The 21,771-nt window shown below is 40.2% G+C and overlaps 1 protein-coding gene across 1 annotated transcript in view; it reads left to right on the top strand.

The window, feature by feature from the left end:
• LOC107674502 (inactive N-acetylated-alpha-linked acidic dipeptidase-like protein 2) overlaps nt 1-21,771 on the top strand; it is a 73,830-nt gene that overhangs the window by 22,124 nt on the left and 29,935 nt on the right. Inside the window, exon 3 of the mRNA XM_016468489.1 lies at nt 3,872-3,967. Coding sequence (XP_016323975.1) covers nt 3,872-3,967 — 96 coding nt within the window. The remainder of the gene's footprint in view (nt 1-3,871; nt 3,968-21,771) is intronic.

Below are 21,771 nucleotides of genomic sequence, written 5' to 3'. Positions count from 1 at the left end.
AACGAACATGTTCATCATGCTGGATAAGAGTGGTGGCATACAGATGAAAATGATCTGCATTCGCATTTAACTTGTCCGAGATCACTCCAAACCAACTTATTGCTGATGTTGCCACACAATCGGCGTAGTAATATCCCTTGGCGAGACTACCGTGCTTCAAAACAGCAGGGTCCGCTCTCAAGTGAGATGAAAAGCTGTGTGGGAAGACAGGCACTGGGTGTAATGTCTCTAATCTTCAGTGCGAATCAGTCTTTGTTGTGCCTCTCTGTGCAGCCACTACAAAGAGAAAGACACAAACAGCAGTCCACTTTTGGTGGACGAAAACACTGCATATGTTTTTTTTTTTTGTTATTCCATTTTTTACTGATGGTCTTCAAACCACTGTCAGGCACACTTTGTGAATACATATATACAACAGAGTGTAAACAAAACCTTCAGTAAGTTAGTTAGCCTTATCCATTTTTGTTTTGTTTTGTTTTGCTGTTTGTTTATTTGTTTTGTTTGTAAGTAGCAAAAAATATTTACCCATGTGACTAACTAAAGGCTTGACACTATATATATATATATATATATATATATACAGCTAATTAGTTATCCAAGTGTCTAACTAAAAGCTAGGGCTAGTTAGTCACACCAGCCTGCTTGATCTATGTGAATAATTCTTGATGGATTTGTTTCGTTTTGGTGATTGTGCCATTTTTAAATGTGTATTGAGAAGAGCAATAGAGCGATCTATTTTTGTCTTTCTTTAAAAGTGAGGAAATACTGGAACAGTGCATTGATAAAGGCAATTGCTGTTTGTCAGATCTTTAGAAGAGGTGCGATTTTTGTCTGGTTTTTTTTTTTTTTTTCTAAAATTCAATTCCAGAGCCATCAGGCCCAGGGGCCTTCCCAATAGGAAAGCTTATGATTGCATTAGGTATCTCTTGAATAGTAATTTCAGATTTCAATGCTTCCTGATCAGCTTTACTCAGTTTTGGAAGGGGGAAGTTGATTGAAGGAAGACAGAAATTGCTGCAGGCTGAGTATAGAACTTAGGTTGAAATAGACCTTCATAAAATTGTCTTATACAGTCAGTGATATCCTTAGAATTTAGTATTTTGCCTTCATATTGCTAAATGTTATGACTTCATTTGCTGGCTTTTTCTTTTTCTTTTCCCACAGCTCAAAGTGTTTTTGCTTAACTAAATTAGAAGAGCTCGTATTATATTCATATTTGAGAATCATTCTCTCAATTAGGATGGTCAGGGCTGCTTTATCTTTTTCATTTTTCATTACATACAGGCAGCGTCGGTGCCACGGTGGGGGGGCTGAGGGGGCCTGGCCCGGGGTCACTGTGCACTGTGCCCCCTCACCTCTGGTGCCGTCTCCGTAGTGGGCGCCCTGATTTTAGTCGGTGAGGCAAGGTACTGCCCTGGGAAGGTTTCCCAGGCTGTTAAATGCACAGATTCAAATCTAAATGTTTTCATTTCGGTTCGTTCTTAGCAAAAAAATTATAATTTTTTCGTTCAGGTTATGCAGAGCGAAATAAGAACGGTGCTGCATTTAGAAAGAATTCTTATTAACTTTATTAACTTAATAAAACTGCTAACACTTTGCAGTTTTGAATTATGCCTTTACTGTATGACCAAAAATTACGGAGTAGTCTATTTTATGTTTCAGCTGTTTGATCGCGCCGGCGCCTCACTCGCACACTAAGCTACTGCATTCATTGGAAACAGCACATCCATTCACCGTGCTGTTCGGCGTGAGACCCGGTCCACTGTGGCATATTTTTGCTCCTTATGATATTTTTTCCATCGATACTGGAACGCGCGTGAACTGTAAAGTGAGGGGAACTAAATTATCCTATAGTGTTTATAATGTTGATACATTACAACATTATTAGGCCTACCGTTATTATTTCTGAAAATGCAGCTTATACGAGACGTATCTTTTTTTTTATTTTCCTCAAAAAAACAAAAGAGAACATCGTGGGGCTGAATGATAAGGGATATGGGGCGATGCCAGTGGTGGAGCAGACGCTTGCGAGCTATCTGTCCCCATACTCAGCATCGTCCCTGAAGGAGCAGGGGGGTCTGCGTTCACGCCCCTTGTACAAGCTGGCGCGCCAGATCCTTCTGTGGGCTCAGGGGAAGCTCCTCTCTCTAAGAGCAGTTTACATTCCTGGGTATCTAAATCAGGGGGCAGATATCCTGTCGAGACAGGGGCTGAGGCCCGGGAAGTGGATCTATTTGCGTCGCAGGAAACGACACACTGTCCGCTCCTGTTCTCCCTCACGCATCCAGCTCCACTGGGGCTGTATGCCATGGTGCAGACGTGGCCGAGGCTCCGTCTGTACGCTTTTCCCCCGACCGCTCTGCTCCCGGTAGTTCTGGCGAGGTTCACAGATAGCAACAGAGTCTGGGCCAAATCTGGTTTACATTCACTTCTGGCTTTTTTGTCTTGATTGCAAATGTTTTTTGTTGTTTTTTTTATGTAGGATGGATAATTAAAACAAAAATCAGGCGTGTGTATTTATAAAATCAATTACTAGGCCTACATTCTTTTTTTCAGAAATGGAAGTAACTCAAAATGTTGTGTGTTTGTAATTTTAATATTTTTATCTATAGGCCTATACAGCAAAACTACAGAGCTTCCAGTAGGTTATTTTATGGAGCTGTAAACACGGGAATCTCCGACCGCATGCAATCTTTGACGAACACCCAATTCATATATCAAACTAGGTATATTTTATATCAAAATATATCAAATATCATATATCATATATCAAAAATGTATATTTACATGTTTTTTTTCAAAGCAAAAAATTGTGCCTGCCCCCTCACTTTGTGCGCTCTGGCGCCGACCCTGCATACAGGAATACATACGGCTCACAGCATCTGAAGTGGCATTACACTAATTAAGCAAAGGGTAAACAATAATAACAATAAACATCAAGCACAAAGTTGGTTCCTCCTGACCAGTTTCCCCAAATGAAGCACAGAAGTTTCTTCAGTGGTGAAGAGATCAGGGGAGATTCTATCATATTCTCTATCCAGACAGTGGTGCACTCTGACTACTATAGCACTGGGACAGGATTGAGTGGCTTTAATCTGACCTGTGTGATTTGTGTGGTTAATCTTAAGAGAGAGAAAGAGATTTTGGGGAAAAGTTGTGATTTTGAGTTCACTGATGCTGTCATGGTCTGTGCTTTGTTTAAGTGTGGTTACATGTGAGGTTGCACCCATAAGGTCTATGTCAACTAATAATATGTTTTATATTATTAGCAAAAGTAACATTTAATCAATGGATTTTAGGAGCTTCACAAAAAAAGTGCCTTCTCTGCATTTCATTGGGTCTTTCCCACTAATTGCCTATGGCTGGTCAGTTTTGACTATAAACATCTATGCTGTGACTTATTTTTATGACCACTTAGACTCATCAATCGAAGTCCAGTCTTCTTTTTTTTTCAGATTGCATATGTAAGTCACCAAGTTTTAAACCACTCAGATTGAGGAAACAATTTCTATTAAAAAACAAAAGTGACTGAAAAGGGTTCAATCATTTCGCAGTGAATAAAATCTTCAGCCATTGGCCATCCAGTCATCAAATGGTCAGTACTGTTTAGAAGCATATGTTTTCAGTGCTAAAAATGTACTGACCTTCGAACTACTAGGATGTAGCATAACGTCCTCTGTGAGTTTTACAGTCACCCTGGCGAGACAGGAAACATGACTTTAAAAGACGTTCAGGGATCTACTTTTCCAATACATCTATTTCAGATGTACATTATGACAGTTAAATGTAACTGTGTTGACATCGTTGTATAGGTGTGTGTTGTAACTTTGCATTCTTCAAGGTTTTTTTTCTCTCTTTTTTTTTAACCTAGAGAGCGTTTTTTCTCTCGGAGGCATTTTCCCCTCCTGAGTCTTCATTAAGAGAGACCTTGGATCCAGCCTTCGAACTCCATGAGAATATTGCCAAGGTAAGAGTGCTCCTCCTTCCACTACAAAAGTCCAATAGTGATTATTTTGTTTGTTTGTTTGTTGTTGGCTGGCTGGTTTATCAGGTGCTGCAGTGTTGTACGTCTAAAATTGTCATTAGGATTATGTTTTGAGTGGAAGATTTTCTTGCTCAACTTTAAAGTGTCAATTGCACAGCTACACAAATCATAACTCAAGAGACAGATAGAATGCGAAAAAGCAAATAACTTCAAAAGTGTTTATTCTAAATCATTTGCATTTTTTCAGGGTTATGCAGATAAACAAACCTTTTCTTAATCTCTACTTTAATTCCTTAACCTGAACGGTCTGTTCTCCATACTCGATTCTCTCAATAAATGTCTGCGTTTTGATGTCTAAATGTAGGGTTGAAAGTTTGAATTCGTTTAGTAATTTAAGAGTTTCTGTGTGGTATTTTGTGGTATTTTTTTCTGTGCCTTTGGCTAATGTTTAATGTTGAATGATGAATCATTCACAATAAGATTAAGAATGTGTATGAAGAAATTAAATAGAGTCCATTTTTATTTTGTGTTGATTTGTGCTGAGCTCACCCAGTCATCATATCATGAAGTGTGTCTTCCAGACAGGACAAAAATGCATTGACCAAGCATCAAATGACAGTGTCCGGTGCTTTTTTCAGTGATTTCCAGATTATTTCAGTGTGTGGGGTGATGTTATGAAACCCCAGCAGTGTTTCAGTCCACAGACATTGATTGGTTGGCTTCTGACAGCCTGTTCCCCATCCTGGCAGTCTGTAGAGGAACAGCACGCATGCTTAGACTCAACAACAAACCCTGCGAAAATGTTATGAAATATATATGAAACAGGCTGGAGATTTTATAAACAATTTTTTCTCTCTCTCTCTGCCAGTTATGGCCACAGCATTAACGGCAGCAAGAAATATGAGTATCATTAAAGTTCCTCATCACAGTCAAGGAGATATTGTTCTGCGCCATGAATTATTCAGGCCATTTGAAGACACACTGGCAATGACACTAAGAGGCTCACAAGGTGTCCGTTCAGTGTCTTGTCTCCTCCAGCTACACATTTAAAACTGTTTAAAACACATTTATACAGGAACATTAGATAAAGCGTCTGCAGAATCTGAGAAGGTAAATATTTAGTATGGTTTTGAATTCAGTGAGCAGATTTGGAAGTGTCAGAATATCATATTTCTCAGAACAATGGACAGAAAGGTTGGGAAACTTCCCTGAATAACAAAACAAGACAGAAAGGCTAAGATCTCAGGCTGTGAAAAGCATGCAAAGACACATTTTCATACACTGGTGTCAGAGAAATGGTAACACTTTGCAATAAGATTCATTCATTCTCCTTTGTTAATGCATTAAGTATCACAAACTAACAATGAACGACATTTTTTACAGCACTTATTAATGTTAGTTGTAAATGAATGTTGTTAATTCATGTTTCAACTTTATTAACAGTAACAGAATAATAAATGCTGTAGAAGTATCTTATTTATTGTTAGGTATTGTGTTTAAAGAATATTCCTGGTTCAGTACAGATTAACCTTAATCAGCAGCACTTGTAGCCTAATGTTGATTGCTACAAAAGCTAAACAACCGCTCAAATAAAACACAATTTTCACAGATGAATGATTTTAAGTGCTTTATAGATATAAGCTTCACCTTTCTGCTTTAAATCCTCCAAAAATAAGTGCCTTGCCTCTACAAAAGAGGATTCCTTTTTTTTGTGATAATGAATATTATACAAATTCTTGGGAAGCAATGTTTTCCCACAACAGAGCAGATTTGGATAATGTGTGGGAACTTATTCAGTACTTTTCATTCATTTAAAATTAACCCTCCATCAATAAGAAAAATTATTTAAATGTGATTTTGATAATTTCACTCAAACGGTACATAAAAAAAAAAAAATTGTAAACACGTTAATTTGTTGATTCAGTGAAATATGCTTTGGTAAATACAAACGGACCTCAGAAGGATACATGATTGTTCATAATTCATTATTCTGCTGTGTATGTTATAGAGCGTAAAAATTTGATTAATTTGTCCAATGTGCAATACTTTCACACTCCCAGTCCAAGCCCAATCCTCTAGAGGGCATCTTGTATAAATATGCCCTACTTTCCAAACAGCACAAGTTCTTAGTCACATTGGCCCTGTAATGATGCCGTAAGGGTTGCCACTTTCCACCTGCCATGAGCTCGGTGTGACTCTAAAACCAATATTAATGAATGCTAATGCCTCTTGAGAGTTTCCTTAATATCACGTGACCTGTAGTCACCTGCTAGCCTTTCCCAGTATGCCGTTCCTCTGAAATAACGGCTACAGACGTTGTTAGTTTGGTGATCCAGATTTCATATGGAAACTAAACTCAAGTAGCCCCCTGATGCCAGCTTAAATCGGTGGAGGCAGATGTGAATTGATGGGGTGTGAGAGTTGTGTCTCACCGCTGTCTGATAGTCTCCAGCTGCAGTACAAGCGCACTTGAAATCCCTAGGTCCCTCTGTAAGGCCAGCACTGTTGTATCTGTGGTGTCACGCTTCTCTATGCCTCCAGGTCCCGTAGGACCTTGGGCCCGAGCCGAACTCACTTTTTCTGCAGGCTGAAGAGCCTTGGGAGTTCTTTCAGCGAAGCTTATCACATCCTCTGCTCATTTTTCAACCCCACCTTTAAAACCACAGCTGGGCCGGTTTGATGGGGAGGACAGAGGGGCCGAGTAGTGCAGTGTGTGTTTGAGTCAGTTCCACTCAGCCTAGCACGGAAGCCTGGCATCGATCATTTGAGCCGCAGGTATGCGCACACTCCATCACCCTCACAAGGTCCACATGCGGCATACCATCTCTCTGGGGCTCAGAGCCTCTGTGCTGACTACCTAGAGTACTACTTTAAAGATCTACATCTAAAGTCGCTCATTCCCTTAACTGGATAGTTTGCCCTCCTTTTAGAATTTCAACTCCGTTTGCAATATTGTAGCACTGCGAATTGTTTGCTGTGGTTCCCTTTTTTGTCTTTTTTGTTATGTACAAGACAATGCCGAGTCTGGCTATGCAAGTTGAAGAGACTCTACACTGCTTTCTGTACTATTAAAAGTAAATTCTACAGAAAGCTGTACAAATGTTGAAGTAAAAATCAGTTAATTGGTTAACTTTACTGTAAGATACATAAGTTGAAAAGGTTTAAATGGTTTAACAGCACATTATACCTAAGAATGCTACTATAAATGTATGATTTTAGGAAACTTATACTAGTATACTATAAATAGATTTAAGCAGTTATAGATTATATATAGTAAAGATTATATATTGTAGTATAGTAAATAGTATAGTTTATATTTAAATAGTTTGTTTCTTTTGACAATACTGCTGTTTGGGGTTGGTAAATTTTTTTCTTACCATTGTTTCCACAAAATTATTAAGCAGTATTAACCATCTTTTTTTTTTCTTTAGCACCAAATCAGCATATTAGAATTATTTCTTATGGATCATGTGATGCTCAAGACTGAAGTAATGGCTGCTGAAAATTTAGGTTTGCATCAGAAATAAATTACATTTTTAAATATATTAACATAGAGAACACTTATTTAAAAAAATATTATTTCACAGTAGAAATGTTTGAATTGTATTATGAAACAAATGCAGCATTTGTGAACATTAGAGACTTTCATAAAAATGTACCCACCCCAAACTTTTGATTGGTATAGCGCTCTTACAAAAATTGTGTAAGACATTGAATACAGCCTTAATCTAACGTGAGAATGAATAAACTCCTGTATCCTGCTTGGACAGTTCATGCAATTAGACTGACCATAAGCTTTAATTGATATGCTCATATGTGTGTGCAGTGCATGATGGGTAACATCTTATTCAGCTCACCATTCATCTCACCTGGATAACAGTTGTGTTACCTGCAAGTGTCACAAGTAAAGTTCCAGAATAGACCTTTGAGCAAGATGCCCAGTGGAGCATTCACTAATGGAAAGAATGTGGATGTACATAAGAAGTGTGCCTCTGTTCTAGGCAGAACTTACAAGAGAGATGGACTCATGCAACCCAGAGATTCTTTCAAAATTAACCTGCCATGCGTCGCTTGCCCTGGGAATCAGCCAGCCAGAAAACCGTGGTGGAGTAGGAAGCCTGAGAGGACACAAGCTGCCAGCGAGAGGAAGCTGTGAGGTTGAGAGCAGCTGCTGGTGTGATTGAACATCCCAGGACAGCCATTGTTATGTGTCAGTTGGAAACAATGGCGGTGGTGAAGACTGAAGGCTTGGTATTGTACTCTGACAGCCTGAGTGACACTAGCCGGGCAGGGTGAGGAAGGGTGAACGGAAGATTCTGCCAGCTTTGCTTGCATGGCACCTGGACGGGGCAGGAATCCGCTGATGGACTCTGTGGGGAATGTCTACCTGAGAAGTATATCAATTTACATTCCCTGCCCTTGAGTGAACTCATCTATTAAAGGGCGTCCAGAGATCCGCATCCGAAGCCCTCCCAAAGAACGAGTTGTGAATGAGTGTGGGTGTTTCATTTGAGCGTGACGTTCAGATCGCATTGTTCCGAGTCCATCAGTGCTAATGCAGTGGCACAGGATCATCAGCTGTCCATTGTCGGAATTCACCCTCATTTCGGTTCTTAATGTTTTAGCCTTTTAATTTCTTAAATGGACCATCTGTTCTATGCAGTTGTATTAATATGAATTTGCCATTTTGAGGATAAAGAATCGTAGAAGAATTGCCCGAGAAAGCTTTTTTTTTCCCTAATATAAGGTCTGAAATTATAAGATAGCACTAATTTCCCAGAAATTACTGCCTTTGAGGTCGCTTATAGAATTAGACTAGAAAAAGATTTTGAGTTGAACTTCAGTTAAGCCGTACAATTAAAAATGCTGGGATTTCAAAACACTAGATGTGCAAAGTAAAAAGATACGGAAGAAAATTTGGAATTAGCAAGTGTTAAAGGGGTCCAATGAGGTCAAAAGTTGTTTTGTATGGAGCCCCACACATGACATGCGGAGAAGTATAGTGGCCAGGAATTAGGAATTTGTTCCCACGACTTAATTCATGGCCCCGAATTACTCACTATAAAAAACATTTTGTTACATATTAAAGGAATACTTCACCCAAAAATAAAATAAAAATTGCTGAAAAAGTACTCACCCAAGTTGAAGATAAGTTTGTTTCTTCATTGGAACAGATTTAGAGTAAAGTAACATTACATCACTTGTTCACCAATGGATCCTCTGCAGTGAATGGGTGGCGTCAGAATGAGAGTCCAAAAAGCTGATAAAAACATCACAATAATCCACAAGTAATTCACACGACTCCAGTGCATCAATTAATGTGAAAAGCTGCATGTTTGTAATTAACAGATCCATCATTAAGACTTCAAACTGTTGCTTTCCAGTAAATTAGGAGTCCTCTATCCATGAAGAAAGTCATCTCATCTGAATCAGGAGAAAAATGTGCACAGATCAAGCGCCATTTACAACTTTTGGAAACAGTCCAAAAGTTCTAAACAAATATGTTGGTGGATTTTGATAATGGATGGTGGATTTTTAAAACACCTTTTCACAGGAGGAAGTGTTATTATGGATTATGGACTGGTATTTTGGCTATAAGTGACAGTTCAAGATTAAAACACCTTAATAATGGGTGTCCTAAGCAGAATTGTACTGTTGCTTAAGACCTAGACCTGGGACTAGCACCCAATACCAAAAATATTTCCCCTGTGTATAGTGAGTGGCAGTACTGGAGCAACACGAGGGTGGTAAATGACAGAATCTTCATTTTTGTGTGAACTATCCCTAGTGTGAACACAAAGAGAGAGAAGATAATGTGGTTCTTTAGAAAAGAGCACCCTAAGTTGATGAATTACATATGGAAAGACTGCAGCACAGGACATGTCAAAGCTCATTGAGGTGATTTAATCATGAAAGACAATGTGCCAACTCGAGTCCATTGCCTCCGGCCTCAGCAGTGCGGTCCCTGTATAGCTGCACTCACTGTGTGTGTAACAGATGTGGCTTTTGTCCGCTGGGATGGGAGACGAGGAGTGAGAGACTGAGAGATGATAAAGGGATGAGGTGATGAGGTAATGGAAAGATTCTCAACACTGCTTAACACCTCAGTCAGCCATGCAGAGGTTTTCATAAAGTATCTGTTGCCCTGATCTGCTTTTCTGGACTGGGCTTACAGGAGAGACAAATCACAAAAAAAGACCTCTTTATCATCTCAATCGAAATTTAAGTCTCGAAGTTTGCTGAAAATAGTAGTTTGAGTCAGTTACCATTATGAAAAAGAGCATGCTGGATAATCTGTAAAATGTCTTTTGTCTGTGTTCCAATGCAGAAAGTAAGTTGTGGCTGTTTCTTCAACTATGAGCACTTTTGCCTATGTGAGGTTTTAGATAATAAGATTTCTTACTTTGTACTTTGGAAATTATATATCTGTCTCATTAACGCTAATTTTAAGTGTTTTTTTTTTATCCTAAATGCACAAAATATTAAATGTTTCTCACTTTTTGAATAAATACAGCTTGAAATGAAGTACAAAAAAAAAATATTTATATCACAAGTGGCATTTTATGTGTGTGAGTGTGTGTGTCCGTGTGTGTCTTTTGTTTTCTTAGTTTCATATTATTTTATTTAATAACATTCTGTGATGGTAATGACATCAGTGGAAATTACATTTTAACTTTTTTTGGAATAAATTGCCTTACTCTTTCTGTCTCACTACAGCTAATTTTAAGCATTTTATGTATCCTAAATTAAATAATAGTTTCTTACTCGCAGAATTTGACAGTTTTAGGCAAATTGTTCAGTATTGTGGGACTGATGCTACAAAACACCTTTATCATAGTTTTGAACATACTAATTATATATATATAGAGAGAGAGAGAGAGAGAGAGAGAGAGAGCAGACTTCTATATATATATATATATTTAGATTAAAATTGGAAGTCTGCTCTAGGATATGGGTAAAACTTTAAAATCTACACAAGTAATTTGAAAAAGAAAAAAAACAGCAAAAAATAAATCATAGCTTAGGTAAACAGTTCCTAAAACCATTTTAATGTGATCTTCATATAAAAAGACAGAAAAAAAAGTAATCAGAAAAGTTAAAATATTTTAGTTTTAATAAAAAATCAGCCCCTAGAAAGTAGAAGTGCTCAATGTTAAAGAAGCATCTTTTTTTAAACGAGTAATGATGACAGATTTTTCATTTGAGGGGAACTGTTACTTTACTGAAAATGTATCTGTCTCTTAATCTTTATAAGAGCTACTTCTGAGAAATACGTTTCTTCAGGGTTGCCATTTAGATTCTAGTATGACACAAATTTACAATGTATTAATCTGAAGTTCCCTTCAGGCTGTTTAATAACATCTAGTCGCTGTTGCAAACTATCTCAGTAAACACCGACTATAGCAGTCTCTCGTAGACAGGCACAAAGCTGGATATGTCTGTATTTTACACGGGTGTTCTGGCTGGACCACTTTTGCTGATAGTCATTTATTGGTTTCTTAGTCGAGATGACTCTGAATATTTAGACCCACAAAGGCTGAATGTTACAATTAACTGTGCTTTTCCCTCTACTGTACGAAAATCTGTTGACCTGCAGATAAACTGGATGGGTAAAACATTCTATCAAGAAATATGAATTAATTTCTCTTTGGATGTTTATGAAAGAGCAAATTATTGGACTTCTCCTAAATCGCATCTTTTGTTTGCGTCCCACATTTGAATGTTTTGGAATGGATGTTTTACAGTAGCTAACCTAGACCGATTGGAGAAATCAGCTTTTTCGAATCATTGACAGATGAACAAAAGGCAGACATTTTCACTTTATCTCCCCAAACGAGGCGTGTGATTGGTTCCCTCCACCTCCTCTGCACCCCAACACTGGCAGCATATCAGGAGGAGTTTATTGCGCCTAATACATAACATGACAAAATGTCAAGGAGTAATTTTCCCAGACACTCCTGGGTTTAATTCTGTGTTTAGATGGTGCTCTCCCATAGATACTCTTTTATCACCTGGCTAACACAACAGGCATCTCATTGTATGAGAGCTGACGCGAGTGTCGTTTGACATGCATTGTAACAGGGGAGCGTAATTTGTCCACGGAGCGAAGGCTCTCCAAGTGTCTCTGCTTCAAGTTCACTGGTTCATCCCAAGCGTGGTGAAGACTTGTTGTTCATCCATCACTGCTTCTTATTAAAAAGCCCTCTGTACTTTTGAGACCTTTTTGCTGAAAAGTTGAAAACTGCATGAGCCTGCCTGGCACTTTCTGAGGACAAATTTGCCCATCCTTTTAGAACATGTTATTGCCTTGACTACACCCATTTCATTCCAAAAAGTTGGTTTATGGATCTTAAACATATATTTGGCTTTATATTTTAAATATCTAAGCACCCAAAAATGCAATTTTGCAATTTTTTTGCAATGCAATTTTTTTTAATTAGTTTGTTTAATTTAATAGATGGATGGATGGATGGACGGATAGATAGATAGATAGATAGATAGATTTTTGAAAGAATATTTTATATACACTATTAATTATACTGAATATGTTTTAGTACACAGAGCTACTTGACATTTTATCATCAACAAAAAATATACAACAATGTAAAAATCTAAACAATACCAGCAGTGCTGGCATACAATTCTGGCCAGAAGGACCTTGACAATTGTCAGCATAGTAATTTTATTATTGTTGACAAGCATGCTCAGTTTCAATGCTGTTTACAAGTGGAAACTCAGGAAACCTCACCTGACCTTCATACTGAGTAGGTTCGGGTTCAAATGTCATTTTCAACTTTTTTGGGCTTTGTTTTTCGAGTGGAACCACATAACATTGCATCTTGTATTTTGTCAGGTCTACCAATAGATTTTTTCATTCTGTATACATAATTCCTGAGCACATAAGCCCTTTGAAGCAAGCGATCACTTCTCTTTTCTTTCATGCTAAATCATTTCTGTCTTTTTCTGCTGTCCTATTTTTACTTTGTTAGTCATTTTGGAAATGGACCCTGCAGTGTTTTTTAAGGTCCCACAAAAGCCAATTAAGCGCATATGATATGCATCTATAATGAAGCAAAATGGCACATAAATTGAAGTTGTTAGAAAACAAATGCAAATCTAAAATGCAGTCATGGGTGTACGCTATCCATGTACTCTGTAGGAACCGCAGTTTCTCACTGTCTTTGCAGCTCTGAGGCATGCACAGTTTCTGAGAACATCAGTAATTAAAAATGAACACATCATTACAATCTGTGCATTTGTAACATAGTATTAAGTTGAGTGATTATTTTTGGTATCACGCTTACCATTTTTCCCCATTAGGAAGCAGGTTCCATCTGTGCACTATGCATGCTGTACTGTCTTATACATTATAGGCTAATTACAATATTCTGAGCAGGGTCACAGCAGACATTACAATGAGGATTCTGTTGCACTTTTATTTTTAAAACATTCTGTATTTGTAACAAATAAATAGTACATTAATTTTATGATGGATAGAAAACATGGCTAGAAAAAAAGAAACAATCAGGACATGGCACTGCAAAATAAATAAATAATAATAATAATAATAATAATAATAATAATAAAACCTTAATCAGTGTCAGTCTTGTTTTTCAGGAATAATATTGAAACATTAAAAAAAAAACAAGATTGAAATTACTCAGAAAGCCAAAAATAAGTTTTTACAAAAATTGAAGTAAATGTATTTTTTTTGTCTTGTTAATCTTGTTTAAAATAAACATTTTTTATAACTATTTTACAATAGACTTTTGACAGTGTGCCAACTTATTATAAATATTTACTTATTTATTATTATTATTTTTTAAATCCCCAAATGTAAGCTTTAATATGACTTTAGTGGTATTAATCTTTGTTTCCACAAAACGTTTGAGCAACATATTTATTATTAAGCCCTAACATCCTAATATCTAAGAAATGCCTCAGAGAGATTTTTTACAACTGTGGTGCTGACATTGTTCATTAACAAGGGTATTAATACATATAGCACAATGTGTTTTTCGATGAACCAGTCCAGTCATTTAAGCCCATTCTTTGAATCCAAACACAGAACTCTGCTAAACATATGCCGCAATCTAATTAGCTTTTAATAATCAAAAACATGCTTGAGGAATGGGAAAATTGCGACCTTGTAAGTTGAAATGAAACTTTGCAAGCAGGAAGTATAATTGGTTCCAGCATCTGGCAGATGTTTGTCATGAATTATTGTCTCCCCAGTTTACTGTTCAATAAACACACACACACACACACACACACACACACACACACACACGCACACACATATTTGCACATTCCTCTTTTTGCTCAATGGTTTTCCCATTTTCCACCGGTCATTGCTACACATCTTTAGTCGAGACTGTCATTGTGTGTTCTTGTGATATTTTGACTGGCTGAATAAAACATTACTTAAGCTCCTTTTCAATGCCCTCTAATTACCCATTTACATATGAAATCACAGAGCTTCAATTCATAGATGACAATTTTCATAATCTGCCATGCAGTTCCTAGCCAAACGGAAGATTTAACGGCTGAATTCTTGCACAACAACATGGATGAATGACCCGCCAGTACAACAAACTCAACACAAACACGCTTCTTCTGTTTACAGCTTGATGGTCATGCCAGTCATTGAGAATTTAAGATTATGCAAATTAATTGTCATATGAGCCCCTAAAACCCATAATACAGTATAATGCATGCCCCTGTTGAATAACTGGTATGTAATTCAAGATGCACTTAGACGACAAAGCAAGCATCTTTTATGTTCACATGCGACCTTTTCTACCTGCATATTTAGATGTTTTTCTTTCACTGTTAACTCTTGACACACGGTACCATCTGGAAGCTTAATGACAGAAACAGAAGGCCGCTTGACGAGAGATTCGTCTTCACAGACATATTGCAGAAATAAATTTGACTGGCAATGGTCATTAAGGCATTGATTCATTAAATGCCATGTGGTCAGCTCTGAGTTTTAGTGCTTTGTTGCTGTGCAAATCTTCAAGAGCTGCTTGAATTGTGAGGGTAGTGAAGCTGTTCTTTCATAGGCATGGGAAGATGTAGAAGCATCTGTCATATTGGCTCTTTGTTCAGAGAATCAAAGTGTTACATCATTTTTTAATTATTTGTTTTTCTCAGCCATTGTTAGCATTTATTTGTTTATGTTTGTATGTTTAGTCCATTTTAATCTGACTAAAATGGTATCTAATTTTAGTTAATACAAAATTTAATAATGCACTACATTGTTAGTGCATTATTAAAATCTTGCAGTGTTCTATATTTTTGTCAACAGTATTTTAAATTATCATCATAATGTGCATGACCAAAAAATTGGACAGATTACAGATGTCCAAATCAGCACTCACCACTTTGATTTTGATTTTTACTATACCCTATAGGCTAAAACAATAGTCCTTAACTAACTCAGCCCTGCATCAAAATAAATTAATTTCAAGATCAGTGAAGTAGATTTAATTTGGACATATCAAATGAATCACAGTGTGGATACTTTTACACATTGTGCAGAAAGGAAGTGGACAGTTTTTGTCCTCAGTAATGCCATTCCTCCCTCTGTGTCTTTGTCATGTTCTGTACATTCACTGTACATCCATGCACATTTCAAATCTCCCTCTAGTCTGACAGATCTGATGGGAAAATTCCACAGTACATGTGCACTTCCAAATCACAACATGCTTGACCACATTGTTAAAACTCACCCCACTAACAGAACAATACGACATAGGAAACAAAAACCCTTCGGTCTGTGGTTGAGATCAGACACAGTCCTGTCTCTGTGCTGTGAATCAGTGTTTAGCAATTCATCAGTCAGGCTGAGGCGCTCAGAGGGAGCCCTCTGCTGTCAATAACTCCCTAATATGGAGTCAATTCAATGCCACATATATTTGCAAAAGAATTGAAGTATTGCAAAAGAAAATAAAGTTTTGCAAACGAAAATGAAAGTATTGAGAAAAATAAATGTGCTTTGATAAAATAGAGACGTGTTGACTGATCAAAATTTAAGACAATAAACACGATCACGATGATATGTGGTTTATGTGTGTCCTTCAAGCCATCTCGGGTATTTTCATGAGAGTAAAGCATATTTTAATGCAGTGCTAATCGACAAAGCCTTTATCATTGAGTACAATAAAATATTTTCTGCCTCATTCTGTGAAGAAGCTACATCACAGAATTTCAAACACTCGACTAATGTTATAAAGCAAAATTGTAGAAAAGTGTTGTTGTTTTTTTAAGAAGAAGAAGAAGGCCAGTTGATACAAAGGCAAAGAAGGTCAAAGAAAATAAGGTGTTAAAACAGTGTGAATAGAATGGCATCAGTAAATAAAATATAGACCAAAAAAGAATAATTAAAGCCAAATCCTAGCCGGAAAGGTGTGAATGTGTGCAGGAAAGACTGAAACGGAATGGGGAAGTGTGGACAAAAAGTATTGTTTATATAAACTTAAACAATAGAACCCATCAACAATATAAAATGAGTCTTAGACCTTTTTAATGATGTATAGTTTAACAAGTTAAAGACATTCATTTACATTCAAACTAGCAGTAACTTTTAACTAATATAAAGAAGGAACACTTCTGTGTGCTGCGTCCTCCCACAGGTTAACATATTTTAAGCAAACACCGTTAATACACATGTAGTGTATGACAATGAAACCATACACAATTTAATGCTATAAAAGTGTGCACATTGAGAGAAATAAAGAGCAGATGTTCATGTTAGCAAGTTAGCAACTTCTTTAAATTGAGCAAATGTTGTTAATAAAATCAAACCATGCATGTTTTAATGCTAGATAATAAAAGGAAATGATCCACCCATATGACTCTCAACGACAGTGCCTTGATCAGTTGTGATCTGCGTCTCAGGACGATGATGTAACTTCCAGGGAGGTGTGTCCAGGCCTGTTGTACACGCCCCAGTCCCTTAACTCCACCCCCTTTTCAAAACAATGGCAGAAAGTGAAACACAATAAATAAATTAGTAAATAAACTAAATAAATTAGTAGCTATGGCCATGGAAAATGTGTGTTGCAAAATCATTGCTTTTTCATTTATATTTTGCAATTTTTTATTTATTTTTTTGTTTCCAAAACTAATTTTTTTCTTGCAATACTTCATTTTCTTTTGCAGTTCTTTATTTTTGTTTGCAAAAAGCACATTAATTTTTTTCTCAATACTTTAATTTTCCTTTGCAAAACTTTATTTTATTTTGCAAAAATTAAATTAATTTGCAAATATATGTGGCATTGAATTGACTCCATATGCCACCTCCTGCCTATCTCTAATGTACACAAATGTATTCCCCTGCAAAGCCCTGCAGTACCAACATGTACTGGAGCAAAAGGCAAGCCGAAGATTGAAAAACAAGAGTATGCACATGTGTGCTTGTGCTCGCTCACACAAATACACACTGACAGTCTTTGTAAATGCCACAAGAGATTACAGAGGACAAAAAAGCGGTTCTAATGCTAAAAATAACATCTGAATTTAAAGAGGAAAATGCTGATAACTATAAAAAATTAGCATGTTTATTAAAAGTGTTGAATCATTGGGTTTTGATGCCAAAACATAAACAGATACTGTATGTGCAGATTGAATTAGCTGTTATTTACCAGTTGAGTTGTTTACATGCAGAGCGAAATTGGGCTAATGAGCAAAAATGTATGTGTGCCGATCAGGTTTTGCTTAACTGTTAAAGGCATTTACATGTCAGGTTATTAAGCATAAGATTGTGAATGTAAATCTGCAATGAAATCGCCTATAGTTTCCCTTCAGGAACTCGAGCTGCATCGAAGCGCTTTGGGAACGCCTTTAGCGTGACCACGCTCTGAATCACATGAGTAATCAGTCCAGTGGAAGGGCGAGACGTCATAGGCGGGTGACGTCATCGACCAGGAAGCTTAAAAGCACGTGCGGTGGAACCGGCGTCAGCTTTCTGTCATTCAGCAAGCACTCTGTGTGTGTGTCAGACCGCTCTATGTTGTGAGTCTTATTTAGCGTTGTCTGTCAAACTAAAAAAAGCTCCACTATGTCTAAAGCTCACGCTAAAACTAAGCACTCTATGGGCGAGAGTAAGCCGCGCTACGTGTTCCTCCCTGCCCGCGCTACATTACGGGTGGGGATACACACAGGCTGTGCGTGGTTTGCTTGGGAGCAATGGCCGCATTGCGAGCTTCTTCCGCTGCATACGCTTCGCTCCCGGAAGGCTCTCTTCGAGGAGTGAGCCTTCGCCAGCGTTCCTCGCGGTGCTGGCCCCGCTTCCGCCGAGGCGGAGCGGCGGCTGCACTCGTGGGGTTCGCAGGTGAATCTGGTGGAGGGAATGGAGACTGGCGAGTCCCTATCTTCTTCCTCACCCGCCAGATCCAGCACCCGATCTCTGGAATCGGAAGCCCGCTCTGCGGTTACTTCCCCCCGGGGTGAGGGCTCGACGCTCCACCTATCTTCCTCCGAGGAGGTTCACGTGGAGGGCGTCGATGAGGTTGCGCCTCAATCGCCCCAGTATGAGGAGCTAGTGGAGGTGGTTACTCGTGCTGCGGCCAAGTTGAAAATCGATTGGTCCGCCGAGAAGCAGGCCGAGCCGCAGAAAAGCAAGCTGGATGAACGCTTTCTGCAGTCGAGGCCGCCACCTCCATGCCGGAGCCTGCCATTTTTCCCCAACCTCCACGCCGAGGGGATTATTATGGGAATGTGGTGGGTTTGAGTGAGCGTGGCTATAGGGCGATGCCCCGGGTTGAACAGACGCTAGCTAGCTATCTGTCCCCAGGCGCGGCATTGTCCCTAAAGGCTCCGGCATTGCCCTCCAAGCCGCTGCGCACAACATCAGTGCTGGTGGGCAAGGGGTATGCGGCAGCAGATCAGGCCGGTGCACACAATGTCTATGTTACAGTCATACCAGGCAGATCTGCTGAAAGAGCTGGACGAGGGTGAGGAGATGAACTCTGAGAACATCACAGAGTTAAGGAGAACCGCTGATCTTGCTCTCCGCGCCACTAAGGAGACCGCCCGTGCCATTGGGCGATCTATGGCATCTATGGTGGCAGCGGAGAGGCATCTGTGGTTGACCCTGTCCGATATGAACGAGAAGGACAGGGTCTTCCTCCTTGATGCCCCACTTGTGCCTTCTGGCCTGTTCGGCGACGCCATCAATTCTGTCGTCGACAGGTACCAGGAGGCCCATAAACAGGCGGCAGTGTTTCAGCAGTTCCTCCCTCGCCGTGTTTCAGCTCTGGGGGCTGCCGGGCGGGAGCAGTCCCCTCTGCGTGCCAGCTCCTCATACAGGGAGGCCCAGAAACAGAGCATTGCCGCCAGCGCTCCCCAGTGTCGCTCTGGGTCGGAGGCTTCTAAGCCTAAGCCGGATCTGCGGACCATCCTTCAGGCTAAGAAGTCCTCGGCCAAAAAGTCCTGACAATTTGGGCTCAGGACTGGTGAGGGCAGGCCCTTCTGGGGAAGAGAGGTTCACACCACATTACACGGTGCCCGTCTCCCCCCAGTTCCCCCCCGGTCTGCCAACCCTGCCGGTGTTCCAGGGCGCAACGGTCTCCGGCGAGCGCTTCTCTCAGTTACCGCCCGGAAACTTAGCGGTGCTAAGAGGCTCGCGACCTCCGCGGAGGTCTCCAGAGCAGCTAGTTTGGCCGTCCCCTGCTGGAGCTAGCCGCTCTGGTTACACCAGAGGTCAGTCTCGAGAGACTGATTCCCTTAGTAGACTATGTGGCAGCCTGGAAACTACTGCCAAATGTGTCTCAATGGGTCCTGCGTACTGTAGAGAGAGGCTACAGAATCCAGTTTAGTTCTCCTCCGCCTCGGTTCAATGGGGTTACCCCCACTTTGGTGGGTCCCGAGCAGGCTCTGGTACTGGAACAAGAAGTTGTCACTCTCTTGAGGAAGGAGGCCATCGAGGTGGTCCCTCCTCATGAAAGAGAGTCCGGGTTCTACAGCCGGTACTTCATTGTTCCAAAGAAGGATGGAGGGTTGCGTCCCATTTTAGATCTGCGTCAGTTGAACCGCTCAGTCATGCCATGGTGCCTGTACGCCTTTCCCCCGATTGCTCTGCTCCCTGGAGTTCTGGAGAGAGTGCGCCGCGACGGAATCCAGCTGCTGTTAGTAGCCCCATTCTGGCCGGCCGAGTATGGTTCTCGGACCTGATTTCCCTTCTCGACGGCTCTCCTTGGGAGATTCCCGTCAGGAGGGACCTCCTCACAGGCGGAGGGCGCGATATTCCACCCCCGCCCGGAGTTTTGGAAGTTATGGGTGTGGCCCCCGAGGTTGTTGAGACCATTCTCCAATCAAGAGCTCCCTCCACGAGGAACTGTACGCCTTGAAGTGAAAACTTTTCACTTCTTGGTGCGGAGACCGCCAGCTCGACCCAGTTAACTGCCCAGTTGGTACAGTGTTGGAGTTCATGCAGGCCCGCTCCTCCGCAGGGTTGACCCACTCCACCCTGAAGGTCTACGTGGCAGCCATTGTGGCCTACCATGCCCCTCTCGGTGGCCAATCAGTGGGCAGACACCCCCTAGTTACACGCTTCCTCCGCAGTGCGCTGAGGCTGAGGCCTCCGGTACGATCCCGCGTCCCCACGTGGGACCTGGCTGTGGTGTTAGAAGCTCTCTGTAAGCCTCCGTTCGAGCCGATTGAGGAGATATCTGATCGTCATCTCACAATATAGACTACCTTTCTTCTGGTGATATCTTCTCTAAAGAGAGTTGGGGATCTGCAGGCCCTCTCAGTGGCCCCTTCTTATCTTGACTTTGCGCTCGGCATGGCCAAAGTGTTTCTGTACCCTCGAGTGGGGTATGTCCCTAAAGTCCCCTTATCGGCACCACGGCCTGTCGTACTTCAGGCCTTCTGTCCTCCTCCCTTCCGGGAGCCAGACCAGCAGAAGCATAATTGTATGTGTCCAGTGCGACTATGGCTGCACAATTAATCGAATTTCTAATCGCAATTACAATTATGGATGCCACAGTTACGTAATCGTTCAAAGCGGCCAAAGTCCACTTATGTTATTCTGCACGCTTAAGATATGTTTTTTTTTTCTTTCTACATGTTATCTTAAGGGTTTTTTGATTATTTGTTAATCTAATGAATAATTGATTTGTTAAATCAAATGAAAAATGGTGTGTCTGATTGGTCCAGACGCTAAAGCATGCAGTTGCATCAAACAATGGTATAAACATCATTAAATGTTAATTGTGATAATCGTAATTAATAATCGCAATTACAATTCCAAGGGAATAATCGACAATTATGATGTTTGTCATAATCGTGCAGCCCTAAGTGCGAGTACTGGACGCATACATCCACAGAGCTGCCCTGTGGAGACGGGCGGACCAATTGCTTGTTTTCTACGGTCCCCCTAAGAGAGGTCTTCCAGCTACTAAACAGACCCTCGGCCGGTGGATAGTGGATGCCATATCCAGTGCTTATGAGTCCTCTGATCTCCCGTCGCTGTTAGGGGTCAAGGCTCACTCAACCAGAAGTGTGGCGGCCTTTCTAGCAGGTGTTTCCATGCAGGACATCTGTGACGCTGTGGGTTGGTCCACACCCATTACTTTCACCAGGTTCTACGGCCTAGACATGCGAGCCACTCCGGGCTCTTCTGTTCTCTCAGCCTAGCTACACACATGGGGCAGGGATTTGAAAGTCTGGTGGCATGGGCATTCTCGTTCCCAAAGCGCTTCGACGCAGCTCTAGTTCCTGAAGGGGAACGTCTCCAGGTTACGTATGTAACCATGGTTCCCCGAAGGGAAAGATAC

This window comes from Sinocyclocheilus anshuiensis, unplaced genomic scaffold, assembly GCF_001515605.1.
Source record: "Sinocyclocheilus anshuiensis isolate Anshui unplaced genomic scaffold, SAMN03320099.WGS_v1.1 scaffold572, whole genome shotgun sequence".
Taxonomy (NCBI): domain Eukaryota; kingdom Metazoa; phylum Chordata; class Actinopteri; order Cypriniformes; family Cyprinidae; genus Sinocyclocheilus; species Sinocyclocheilus anshuiensis.
Note: the sequence above shows the minus strand (reverse complement) of the source record. Positions and strands in the feature narration are given on the sequence as shown.